General features: G+C 32.1%; 2 protein-coding genes across 2 annotated transcripts in view; both read right to left on the reverse strand.

Annotated features, from left to right (window-relative positions):
* Positions 1 to 8,162, reverse strand: part of LOC107437079 (uncharacterized) — a 14,552-nt gene extending 6,390 nt beyond the window's left edge. Inside the window, exons 1-3 of the mRNA XM_016048960.2 lie at positions 8,014 to 8,162; positions 6,563 to 6,686; positions 4,277 to 4,452 (exon numbers count right to left, since the gene is read on the reverse strand). Coding sequence (XP_015904446.1) covers positions 4,277 to 4,452; positions 6,563 to 6,686; positions 8,014 to 8,053 — 340 coding nt within the window. The 5' untranslated portion in view covers positions 8,054 to 8,162. The remainder of the gene's footprint in view (positions 1 to 4,276; positions 4,453 to 6,562; positions 6,687 to 8,013) is intronic.
* Positions 8,163 to 11,796: 3,634 nt separating this feature from the next.
* On the reverse strand, positions 11,797 to 13,569 carry LOC122270308 (SCAN domain-containing protein 3-like). The gene has a single exon (XM_071185938.1). It carries the CDS (start codon positions 13,567 to 13,569, stop codon positions 11,797 to 11,799), a length of 1,773 nt encoding a protein of 590 aa, XP_071042039.1.
* Positions 13,570 to 14,067: the final 498 nt, after the last annotated feature.

Here is a 14,067-nt window from a genome sequence, read left to right on the forward strand (position 1 = left end):
GTGCATTTTCTATTAATTGCATTTATTATTCTTATATTGAAAAGGTATCAAGTTATCTATGACCTCCATAATGAATGAAGTATTTACCGACTTTTATATATATTAAGGAATTGAATCAATTTTTCACAAAGTTTAAAATCTCATCTCATTCCAAAAAAAAGTTATTTCATAAAATTATGCAAAAAAGTAATTTAATATATATTTTTTTATAATGAATGCTTCTAGTAATGAAACAAACGCTTTCAAACTTTATTTTAAAAATATTGATTATTTCGTTTACAAGAAACTATTACTTTAAAGCGTGATAACATTTTTGAATACTCTATTTTTTTTCTAGTAAATAATATGTCTTTGTTAATTTCTAAAAAAATAATCTTTATAAAAAAGCTTACATTATTCTTTTATAGAGAATATTGATTTCATAGAAAATATCACTAAAATAAAACAGGTTATGTTTTCTTACAATAAAAGTTAAATAGAATTAATTCTTCAAAATAGCGTTTCAATAAAACATAGTATTAAAATGTTACGTTATTTTTTGTGATTGGTTCATTAATAAATTATTTTTATTTCTTCGCAAACACAATTCTTGTAAAAAAAATTAAAAAATTGAATCTGTTTTATCAAAAAACTAGATCGTTTTATAAAATATAAATTATAGCGCTTAATAAAATATGAATACAGTGTATTTGTAAAGTGATCCTGACAATAAAAAGGTGTTATTTTCTTTTTTATTTTCTCTGCTAAAAGGAATTAATGAGTTATTTTTATTCATAATGGCTAGTCGAGGAGAAGAAGAAAATATCGAATTACACTGCTTAGGTTAATGTAATTTCGTTCTCCCACCACATTTACGCGTAATCCATCGCCAACTCCACCTGCAATCGCCACGTTTACAATCTACGGTATGTTTTGTCAATACGCTTCCCGTCTACGTTCTTTGGCTTTTTCAGCCTCGGTAAGTTTAGGTCTTGGCATCGTGTTTTCTTGCTTTAACTTTTGGGACCATGTCAATCAGTTTCGACGCTCTTTATTTGTGTTATTGAACTGAATTAGTACTTAAAATGATCCAGTTTGAACTGTAGGTTAGAATTTCTGATTCGTAATTAAAACAATAAAATCATAAATATCGTTCAAATGATGAAATTCTCTTTTATTCAAAACTCAAGAAGTATTTATGGGATCTCTCTGGTCCCATATCTCAAAAATAAACTCATCAGCTTAATGCATAACAAAATTAAAAGTTAAAAGAATTCTAAAAAAAAAGTATCAAACAGCAGCGGTCGCCATAGCAACGCATACAATGACGACGCATGCTTACTGTTTACTATTACCCTTACTTATTGTAGTTGAAAAGTGTGATGGCGCCATCAGATCCAAATCAAGACCCATTTCGCCAATGGGTGAAAATATAAAAATTTCTGGCTATGGCCAAGAATTGTACGTTTGCCGCACCCATACGTCAAACCCCTTAATAGGGCGAACCCATTCATTCATTCATCCACAGATCATAATTTTGACTTGAACCAGAGAACGATCAATCTACAATTCAGTGCCCCCAGAGGTATAATTTGTTGGAAGACTTTGTGACCCGACAGATCTAACGTGCACCAGTCACCATTTACTACACGAGGAGTCTTCGGTTGGCTGGATTCGAACTCGCGTTCTCACGAGCGTGAGTAAAGCGCCCTGCCAACCGGGCTATCTCGGCCCTACAAGTATTTCTTATTTTTTAATAATAAATAATCTTCCAAATCCTTAATCTAATCTAATAACTAATTTTCTTTAATAATAAATAATATTCTTAATAAATAATCACCCAACCTACAGCAATATTAAAAAAAGATTATTAAAATTAAATGATAATCAAAAAGTTATGCCGAAGATGTGAAATAAGGAGCGATTTTACAGAAACCACCGACACACTGTCATTGCAGAAAACTTTAGCTATCAATTTTATCTTTAAAATGTATAAAATATTAATTTTCTATGGACGGAATAAAACCGTCCCGTTTTGATTAATAGTGATGCTGCAAAGCATTTCATCCATTTTCCAATAAATTAAACACATTTAATGCATTTTTTCAGTTCCTTTAAATATGTTTTTCCGGCGGACTTATTTAGAAACTTAAATGCGATTAATTTAATTCACTTCCTCTTTATTTGTAGAGCTTGCGCTTTGAATACTCCAAGTATTCATTTTTTCTTCCTTATTTATTGTTTAGATTGGAAGTTTAGATTCCTTTTGAATTTCAATCATTTTCTAAATTGAAAAGCTTTCTAAGTAAGGAACTCCTTAAACTGTTTCATTTGTATCGACTGATAAATTTGATTATAAAAGTGTCAATTAAAACAATTACCCAATTGTTTTCAGTTTTTTTCTTCAGATTATTTGATTCATTAAATTCTATTATTCTCACTTGTTTGGAATTTTAGAAGTATTTTTATTTCAAAAGAATTTTTGCTGCAAATGTTTGCGAATTTAATTTACGCAATTTAAAACCTTTTTTGTCTTTTATTTTTTGTTGTTTGAAAACATTACAAAATAAATTAGTGAAGAATATGTAATAAATATTCATTATAAGAAAAAGCATTGTATTATAAGCGACATTTTTTTAATGATTAGTTAAATTTAATATAGACTTTTGAAGGTATTTTTTTTTTTTAACTTACGCTTTACGGTTCAGAATTTTGCAGACATTTAAATTAATTTCGAATTTAATAAGGGTGCTGGGTTGAACCAAGTTATCATATACTTCTTAATACTAAATAATACTTAATTGCAGTTCGATAAAGTGCTTGAAATCCCAATGAGGCAACCAGGTTCGAATCCCTGCTATGACATGTCTGTATGAATTCTGCTGCCAGTTCGCACAGGACCACTGCACTGACTAAAATATTTCCAGTGGAAGATAAATTAGGGGCTTGCCTTCTGACTAACTATGGAAGGTAGTAAAGATTTTTTCCCCCACGTCCCATCAAAAGTCCTCAACGATTCCTAGATTATCCAAATACTTGATCCTGAGCAGCGATGACTCAGGGGATAGAGCATTCCAATGAGGCGAACCGGGTTCGAATCCCAGTCGAAATGAATTCCGCATCTGGCTTGCACCGACCACAGTGCCGAAGAGAAACATCCTCAGTGGTAGACGGATTATGGGTTAGAGTCCCCTTGCCGTCCGGCTAACCGTGGGAGGTTCTAGTGAGTGGTCTTCCTCTCCATGTAACGCAAATGCGGGTTAGCTCAATCAAAAAGTCCTTTACGAAGGCAAATTTCTTCCAATACTCGATCCAAGAGTTCCCCTGTCTTCTGGATTGGGTTCAAAATTACAAGGCTACGGAGTTGAACATTAGTAGTCGTAAACCCATGAAATTGGGTCGATTGTTCAACTACGGTTACATGGGGAAAAAATACTTGATCCAGGAATTCTCTTGTCTTCTAGGTTGGGTTCAAAATTACAAGGCTTCCGAGTTGAACATTAATATCCGTAAATCCAAAAATAGATCAGTTGCTCATCGCTCATTATAAAAATTATGTTGAGTTGATTTTTCTGAAAGTGTTGGTGAAGATAGTGTTAGGATTGATGTTTTATGATTACTCAAAAGTTAGGGAAATTGAGACTTTTCACATTATTAGTCAAACTCTAAGCATGTTGCAATTTATCTCAATGTGTCCCAAATTGCTAAAAATATGTTTTCTTCCCTTAAATTCGTCAAATCTGCTCGCGAACAACAAACTAATGGCAAACACATTCTAGAAAGCATTTCTTACAGTAAAAAAAGTTTTAGTTTCATGTTAAAATACGGCATTTTATTAAATTGATTTTTAACTCTATTTTCAATCACAATAAAATTACTTTAACAAATTGCAACAGAAATTGTTGTTCAAACTAACAATCATCTCTACATTGTCGCCAAGCATGCAAAGTATTCGATAAAGATCAAAGGTATATGTTAATGACAGGAAATATATTTAAACCAATAGCGCGCAAAATAAAATAAAAATAATAAAAAATTAGTTTTATTTAATATCATCACAGTGAGGCAATTTTTACTAATCCGTTTACAGTATTATTCCTTTAAGTTAAGCTGTTTGATGATTCCTATGAGCAGAAAAACTTGCATGACTGGAATTTACGTCTAAGAAGTCATACTTAAAGCTGAAAAAACAAGCGACTATTCCTTTAATGGCTTATGAAAAAATTCAAATATTAAATAATTAAATTATTAAATACCATAGTTATTTTTTTCAAAATGTGATTTAAGTAAAACCTACCTCTATGGAAAGGCGTGGTATTATCGCACATATCCGTAAGGAGCCCTGCAATTCCCAAATAGACATTCACCGCTGCTCGTATTGTTTCATTGTCTGAATTCAAAAAATCGTGAAGATCTTCTCCTAAACAATTATTCCATTCCTGCATTTCACACTGCATCACTTCTTTAATAGATCTGTAATGACATATTATTGATCTATCAAGGAGTTTCCAATTACAATACATACAATCCATTGGCAAATAGTCGCGTTTTGTGATCCCGAGTCCAAAACTTTTAAAATTATCTCCTCAAATCAGTCAAGTTTCAACCTGTAATATGCGTACGAATAGTGGTGTGGGCCATTAGTAAAAATATTTTAAGAATTTTCTGAGATCATCCCGAGAACGAAACTTTTAACATCATCGTAAGCAAACGTTCCAACCGCTGTTATACGCATTATTAGTCCTGCGAGGTATACGTAAAGATCTTTTAATGATTTTTATAACTACATACGCTTGTATTTGATCATCACGAGTCAGAAATATTTAAAATCATCATAAAAAAGCCAGCATGCGCACTAATAGTCGTACAGCTACGTAAAAATCTTTTAATCATCTTGTTCTTGATCATCACGAGTCAGGTACTTTTAAAATAATTTCAATCATTGATATAAGGGCCGGGTAAGCCTGGTCGGTAAAGCGCTGGGCCCATGTCCAAGAGGTCGTGGGTTCGATCCTCGCCGACCGAAGACTTGCCGTGTAGTAAATGGTGACTGATGCACATTAAATCTGTCGAGTCTCAAAGTCCTCCATGTTCCCACAACAAATCAATACCTCTGGGGGTACTGATCCAGGAGTTTCCTTGTCTTCTGGATTGGTTCAAAATTACAAGGCTACGGAGTTGAACGTAAGTAGTCGTAAACCCATGAAAATGGGTCGGCTGTTCAACGACGGTTATAAAATAAAATAAAATCATTGATATAGAATTGCCTGTCACAGGTACAGATCTTTCAAGAATTTTGTAAATACATGCATCTGCTGATAGTAGATTTTATATCAACACGAGTGTGAAACTTGTATATCATCATAGACATTCCAACTGGCGATAGGCGCACTATTAGTGTCGCTAGACATACGTTAAGATCTTTTAAGGATTTTAATAACTACATACACCTGTGATATAGTATCAAGAGTCACAAACTTTTGTAATCACCTCCAACGGGTTCTAACCAGTTACGTGCGTACTAAAAGTCTTGTGTGGTATATGTGTTGATCTTTTCATTATTTTCTAACTACATACATCTGTTGAGAGCAGCTTTTTATTACCATGAGTCAGAAACTCTTAAATCATCATAAATAAAGGTTTTTTTACCGATTTTACCCGTATTAATAGTGATTCGAGGCATGAAAATTAATTTATTAATATTTTTCCTAATACATTTACCATAGCAACGCTATACTATCAAAAGTCGGAAGCTATTCAATCACTTTGGACACAACCAGCTGTTGACGTACTTGTACGTGAAAAGCTAACGTGAAAGAAATCTAAAGATTTTGATATTTATAAATTTTTTGAAAACATTTAAATATAAACAAAGCTATTTTGATTGCTAATGTGGATATTAATGTAGTATGATTATGGCGACTTTGTTATTATTAGTTTTAAAAAAATCTGCGGTTTTGTTTAAAATCATCACCCGATTAGATCTTAGCTGATTTAAACCTTATTCCCTTTAAATTTCACATTGTTCAAACGAGTAGTAATTTCTTAAATTTCGTCATTTTTGAATTTTTTTTTATGTTACAATATCCCTTTAGAACAGTGTTTCCCAAAGTGTGGTACGCGCACCCCCAAGGGTACGGGAACAGTTTAGCGGGGGTACGCGTTCTTATGCCGAAATATCTTACAACAAACGAAAATTTCAAAATATTTTATTTAAAAACAAAGCTAGCCATGAAAGTATTTTTGTATTGGCTATTTTTTTCCGGGTTAACCGTTAATAATTAGTAGTGTCAACAGCCAGTTGTGATTTTTAACTTTTGCGCAATTTTCTTTAGCACAGCAAAAACAATATCATCCTTCTCACTGATGCAAATAAACTTATTATCAAAACTTTGTACCGAAAAAGAAAAATAAACATATTTTTAAAGAAATGCATTCATTTTTTTTATCAGTGGTACACAGCGTTACGAAACATTTAGAAAGGGTACACAAAAGTCATAAGTTTGGGAAACACTGCTTTTGAATAATTGAAATGAGAATTTAATAAATGTCAGGAAATGTGTACATTAGTGTGCATACTTACGGGCACATTGACACCAAACGTTCTGCTGTAGGCAATACATTTTCTATATCAAACAGAGAATGTTCGGTTGCTAATTTATGGCACTTTTTGAAGTCGCATATTGATACCAAAAAGGCAAAAGAACCTAAAAAATAATAAAATTCTGTATATTAATAATAAGAAAGAAAGCATTTTTTTAAACTTATAAATAGCATATATATTAAGAGAATAATCAAACTAACTACGCCATCTAATATTTTGGTATAAACCATTTAAAATAATTATGCATTTTGTTTTCACTTATTCACGCGTGAAATTTACTTATGTCATTTTATTAGATACGAATAAAATATCTCAAGCAAAGAAAGTTCATTTACGCATGTTTTATTGTTGTTGTTGTTGTTAATTTACGTCGCACTAGAGCTGCACAATGGGCTATTGGCGACGGTCTGGGAAACATCCTTTAGGATGATCCGAAGACATGCCATCACAATTACGCATGTTTTATAATAGATGCGTATAAAACACATAAATCAAATGTACATTTTGATTCAAATTATATAAGTTTATTTTATATATGTTATCTAATAGATATGTTACCGTTAAAGTATATAATTCAGTTATTTCATAGAATAACTTGGCATTTCATGAAATGACTAGGCAAACCAGATAAAGTACATAATACATGAAAAATTTAATATTTTACCTAGTTATTCTACAAAATAATTATAGTTATTCTATGAAATAACTAGTTATTCTAAAAAATAATTATAATTATTCTATGAAATAACTAGTTATTATAAAAAATAATTGATGATAGACTGTTAAAGGGGAAAATAAACAATTTCAAACTTATTTTATAAATTAATTGATCATAAGTAGTTATAAACTCTCAAAAAATATATTTTATCCCAATTGCGCATGATTAATTGATGAATAATAGGAAAAAGCAGATGATGATTTATTCTTGCTCATATTAATAATTACGTCTAAAAGCAACGGAATGAAGCGTGCACACACACACACACACACACACACACACATCACTGCAAAGCAGCTGCAAAACTGACGAAAAGCAGCTAGAACCAGTTTAAAGAACTTTCGACTTCCGTGTTTCATACTTTAATAATCAAGTAATCGTTATTCTATAAAACACCTAGTTAAATCGTAAAATTCAATAATTTTATGTACTTTATCTGACTCGTCTAGTTATTTCATGAAATACCTATAGTTATTCTATGAAATAGCGAACTTCACACTTCAACGGTAATAGATACACACAGGTAACTTCCGTATGTTATCTAATATGTTATCAAATAAATACATATATTTAACTTCATGTGTTATCCAACAGATACTCTTAAAACGTTTACACAAATTATACATTTTAATTCTAATTATGCATTTATTCAATTTCTTTATGTTACATGATAAATATACGTATGAAATATATTAAACATATAAATTTTTACCTCCAATCATAAAAAGAAGAAGAAAACCCAATTTCAACATTTTAAAAAAAATATTGATAGGAATAAAAAATATAAATCAAAGTTCAGCACTTGAAGAACGAGTGTTTTTCATGCATCTATATATATATACCCTCTGTTTTTTAATTACATACGATAAAACGCTAATTAACGGAAACATATCTGTAGTGATTACTCGAAAAGGGAAGCAGCTTGCTAATATGTTCCTGAAGAATTGATTTTGGCCGGAAGGTTTTTTTTTTAATTCGTGCCTGCAAGTAAACAACTTAAAAACTTACAAATATTTCAGGGCTCTGAGGATGAAGACAATGAGAAAATGTCAAAATTAAAGGGTTAAAAAAAATAAACAAGAAACTCGGGGTGGAAGTTAGAAACAAACTTGATACGAAAAATTAATTTATCTCTAACATTTTGACGCAGATTGGACACTGGTGTCTTTTTATGTATTTTTTTTTTTTTTTGACGCTCTGATCTAGAGGTTCCCAAATAGTGTTCCACAAAACCCTAGGGATCTGCTAGTTTTTTTTTTTTTTTTTTGCAACCAGTGATGAGTTTTGAAGCAACCAATTATATCGGGTTGAGTAAAAAGTTTTCCGCCAAAAAAAAAAAATCCTGAAAAATGACAAACACATACAAAATCAGCAAAGCTAATGAGAATAGTTATCTCCATTCAAATCAACAATAGTCTGCCAACGTTTTGGCAACTTTTCATTCCCTTCTGCGAAGAACTGGGGGGTGCGCGAGTAGAGAAAGCAATCGACCTCATTTATGACCTCGTCATTTGAACGGAAGATTGTGCCATCAAGATGCAGCTGCAGATTTGAAAACAGATAGTAATCCGAAGGCGCCATGTCTGTGCTGTATGGTGGATGTTGCATCAAATCCCACTCTAACGTGTGGAGCGTCATGCCGGTCATTGCACTAACATGTGGCCAAGCGTTATCTTGATGAAAGAGAATCACCTTCCTTCTGAGCTCGTTTTCTCGTTTTTCGCGAATCGCATCGCTAACTTTGATTAGCATATTGCTGTATATTGTACTGTTGATAGCCTACCCGCTTTTCAGGTACTCCTTGTAGATAATTCCACGACAATCCCACCAGATACAGAGAAGGACCTTCTTGTTAGTTAGCGTTCGTCTTGCAACCGAACCTGCTGATTCCCCGGGTGCTGACCACCCTCCTTTACGGCTAGTATTGTTGTAGTATACCCATTTTTCATCACAGGTCACAATTCTGTCCAGAACGTCCTCTTTTCTTTGATCTCTGAGCAGAACCAAACAGGCCGCTTTTCTCTTGCTCTTGTCTTCAGCAGTCAATTCGCGAGTCACTCAACGGTTAAACTTAACTGTTAGATTTATGCGTTTGAGAGTATTTGCTATTGTTTTTTGGCAAATGTCAAGCTCTAACGCAATAGTTCGTGTTGAAAAATTTCTGTCTTGAACAATAATTTGCTTTAAATGGTCACAATCAACCTCAATAGGGCGGCCAGAACGTGGTTCATCTTCAATCTTGAAATTCCCAGTATTAAACTTTCGAAACCAAACTTTTACTGTATCCTCATAAGAAACAGTATTGAAACCTAAAATTTTACACATTTTCTTGTGGCATTCAGTTACACTTAGTTTATTTCGGAACTCATAGTACATAATGGGTCTGATCTGTTAACGTGATAGCTCCATTTAAAAAAAAATTTTGGTGCACAAGATGATAAAGTTTTGACAAAAAAATTACACAGTTGTGTAGTTCCAACTTTCTGCTTTAAAATACAAAAGCCCGTTTCAAAAAAAGTTAACCACCACGGCAATGGCTGCTGCTGGCACGGAGGTATTTCCCTTTGGCGGAAAACTTTTTACTCAACCTGATATTTAGATTTCAACCTATAATTCATAATTTTTATCGGTTGCTTTTGTGAAATTATAAATAGCATTTTTTAAAGGAAAATATAATACAGTCGGACTTCCATTTTGCGAAATTCTCTATTTTGCGATTTTTTTTCGCGGAACCAAGAACATTTAGGAAATTTCTATGTAAAATAATTCCCAAATTGAAAAGTAAATTTTCTATTTAGCGCACTTTTATTTAAGATCCACTTTCTTTATTTCTCAAAATATTTTAGAATATTTCAAACTTGTTAACACATTTTGCGAATTGATTTCCGCAGCCACTTAATCTGTAGACAAAGCAGTAACCTTTTTGTTTACATTTCATACAGGAATTCATGCCAAAAAACAGTCTACGAGAAAGAATAACAGAAATTTCTAAAGTATAGAACTATTATGTTACAGATCGTACTATTCATAACTGGATTCTTAGTCAGCGTGGAAGACAAGGATGATATTCCTTTAAAAGAACTTAAGAAAATGTGAGTGCAGCTAAGAGAGGACCGCAAAATTAACAATGGTGTGAATTGATTAATGATTTTATTTATATTGATTCTGAAGCTGCAACCACAGAAACATTAACTGAATCAAATATTTTGGACAGTGTGAAAAATAAAAACAATACAGCAATTAATTTTGAGGAAGGCGAAGAAGATGAAAACGGAAATGAAGAAATCACCAAACCTTCATATGATAAAATCATTTGAAACAATTCAATAGTCGATAATAATTTACAAGATTAAGGTGTATCAATTGCTATTTTAATTATGTCTAGTGTTTATGAATTAAAAACGTGTTTTGTTTTGTTTAAGTATTTCAAATGGTGATTTTCTATTTAACGAATTTTCCATGTAGCGAACTTTTTTGCGGGATTTAACGACTTCGTTAAATAAATGTTCGCCTTTATTTCTAATAACAATATATTGAAAAAATTATGCTTTTCAAATCAAAATAATTTAATAATTCTTTATTACTTTAATTCTTCAATAAAGAAATGCCTTTTCCTAATACTCATTTTCAACATTTATAGTAGTTCTTTCAAATTTTCATTTCGAAGCAAACCGTAATTCGGCTTATTTTAATTATTTGTATATACACTCTATAACAAAAAAATCAACGCACCAAGGAGTTGTCCGATTGAAACGAAAATTGGTGGAAGAGAAGACAATGTACAGAATAGTAAATGAAAACAATTTCAGAACAATTGAATAATTTATTGCAGAGTTACAGTAACAAGTTCAATAAGGTGTTGACCCGCCTCTAGCCTGGATACAAGCTGCCACACGGCGTGGCATAGACCGATAAAGCTCCCGGATGGTCTCTTGCGGCATTTCCTGCCAAATTCAATCCAATTGTCGAACGAGGTCATCAACATTCCGTGCCAGATGCAATCGCCTTCCCATCATATCTCAGACATGCTCAATGGGAGAGAGATCTGGTGATCTGGCAGGCCAAGGAAGAGTTTGACAAGCTTGCAGACAGCTCATAGCAACACGTGCCGTATGTGGTCAGGCATTGTCCTGCTGAAAAACCATCCCAGGGAGCTGCGGAAATAGCGGTAGCAAAACAGGTCTTAGGATGTCGTCGACGTACCGCTGTGCAGAAAGTGTACCTCTAATGACGATCTAAGGCAGTGTTTCCCAACCTTTTTTGTGCCATGCCCCACCTAAGCCTTTCTAAAATTCTTATGCCCCCCCTTCGTAAAATATACATAATTTTTAATATTAAAAAATTTAATTGTTCACTTAAGAAACTTAAATGGTAGATTTTAAGGAAAAATCACTAGGAAATTGTTAACGAAATACAATAAGTAAATTTTCAAAACATATAATGAAAAAAAAATTCGAAATTAATTTTAATAAAGATTTTTCTATAATATTTTAATTTAGTGAGATCCTTGAGCTTGATGCTTGCTGCACAAAGATTTTATGTTGGGTTCCAACTTGGTTAGCCTCAGTCTCAAGTCTCCTCGTTGTGTTATATCCAGTCGATTTCTTTTTTTTACCAGTAAATCATTTATAGCACTGAACCCACATTCAGCTAAATATGAAGATGGAAATGGTAACAATAATTTTCTTGTATATTTGGTTGAATGTGGGTATTTGATTTCTGTTTCTTCAGAAAGCCATGCCATCACTCCTTTTATATTAAATAACGCTTTTACGGACTCATCATTTTGCATTTCTGCGAGTTCTTCCTGATACCGCATATTTGATATATCAGACAAATCCACTAACATTGGCTGCATCATCCATGTTGGAAAATCAATTTGTTTTAAATCAGAAAATCTTTCTTTTAAATCAGCCGATAGAATTTTCAGATGATCGACAATAACAAGTAAAGCTGTATCGTTTACTTCACATTTTTGGAGCCAATGAAACTGTTCAAAGTTTTTTTTTTTAATAGATTTCTGACATAATTCAATAAGGGTAACGAAACCAAATATCTTCGCTTTTGCATCAACAAGAGTTTTATTTGTGCCTTGAAGTTGCTTATTTAATATATTTAGTTTTTCAAAAATATTGGCTAAATAACTCACAAATGCTTTGCCATCGACTGTTAACAGACACTTCATTTCAGGTTTGTCGCTTAAAAAATCACTAAGAGTATCAAACAGCTCCATAAATCTTTTCAAGCAGTTCCCTTTAGAAAGCCATCTTACTTCAGTGTGAAGTAAAAGTCTCACATGGTCTTCATTTTGTTCTTCACAAAATAGCTTGAAGAGACGCTCACATTTGGCATTAGCTTTAATAGCATTGATACACTTTATTACTGAATGTAGTATTTCATTTAGAACAGGCGAGATGTTTTTAGCTACCAAGTTTTCCCTATGGATAACACAATGCACAAGAATCATTTCTGGATTCTCATCTTTCATCAATTTTAAGCAGCCATTTTTCTTGCCCATCATATTAGGAGCACCATCTGCAGCACAAGATGTTATATTTTTCATTGGTATATTATTGACATCTAAGTAGTTTTTTAGCTTATTATATATATCTTTGGAGGTAGTGGTGCTTTCTAATCTTTTACAGAACAACATTTCCTCCGCAAAATGCCCTTTATCAATATATCTTACGTAAGTTATCAATACTGCCACACTGTCCATCAAAGTTGATTCATCCATTTGCAATGAAAATTTTCCTGTTTTCAGCTTTTCAACAAGTTGTTTTTCAATATCTTCACTCATTTCATCTATTCTTCTGCTAACAGTATTGTTACTGAGTGGCATAGCTTTTACATCTTTGTCATCTTTTTCAAGAACCGTTTTAAGAAATGCTGATATTGACGGTTTTATTAAATTCTCTCCTATGGTATGATTTTTTCCAGATTTAGCGATGAATAAAGAAATTTGATAACTAGCTTCAAGAATACGATTATGAGTTGATGTGTGTGCAGTAAATAGGGATTTTACTGTTGTCCTCTTTTCAAAATTTTTCTTTAAAGTTTGAAAGTAATTCAAATCTGAATTAATATGAGCATTATGTTTTGCCTTCAAATGCGCCTCAAGACGACCTCGTTTCATTGATTCGTTGGTCAAGCATTGCTGGCATAAAAGACAAAAAGGAAACCGCTCATCGTGGACAGCGGGTATGAACCCAAATTTTAAATATTCCTCCGAATACTGACGAATTTTTTTCTTGCTTGCACAACTCATTTTACTATGAGCTGAAAGAAATATATGTAAGATCAATTAAAAACTAAAGTATGTACTAAAATTAATTTAATGTGACATAGAGTAAAAAGTTAAGATTTATATAATATACATTCTTGATTGTCTAAAATTAGGTATTAAAATAAGTTTAAAATTAGGTATTTAAATATTTCATAATTTTAGTACTAATTTTATTACTATTTTTATTTTAATTAATTATTGCTTTTTGACTTAAGAAAACTTTGTATGCGCAAAGTTTATAGTAAAATCAATATTAAAAGCTTAGTAAACAATAACAATAAATATAGTAAAAACAATATTAATTAGTTAATTTTTTTATTCGAATTCATACTAAGCTAGGATTATTGCAGGACAAAAATTATACTTATTTTGTCTAATCGAAACATATGTTTAGTTTGGATTTTAAACAAATTTATATCAAAAGAGTTTACAAATTGAATTTGAAAATGGATATTTAATTCCAGCTTCAAACCTCTCCTT

This window comes from Parasteatoda tepidariorum, chromosome 1 (assembly GCF_043381705.1).
Source record: "Parasteatoda tepidariorum isolate YZ-2023 chromosome 1, CAS_Ptep_4.0, whole genome shotgun sequence".
In the NCBI taxonomy this organism is placed as follows: Eukaryota; Metazoa; Arthropoda; class Arachnida; order Araneae; family Theridiidae; genus Parasteatoda; species Parasteatoda tepidariorum.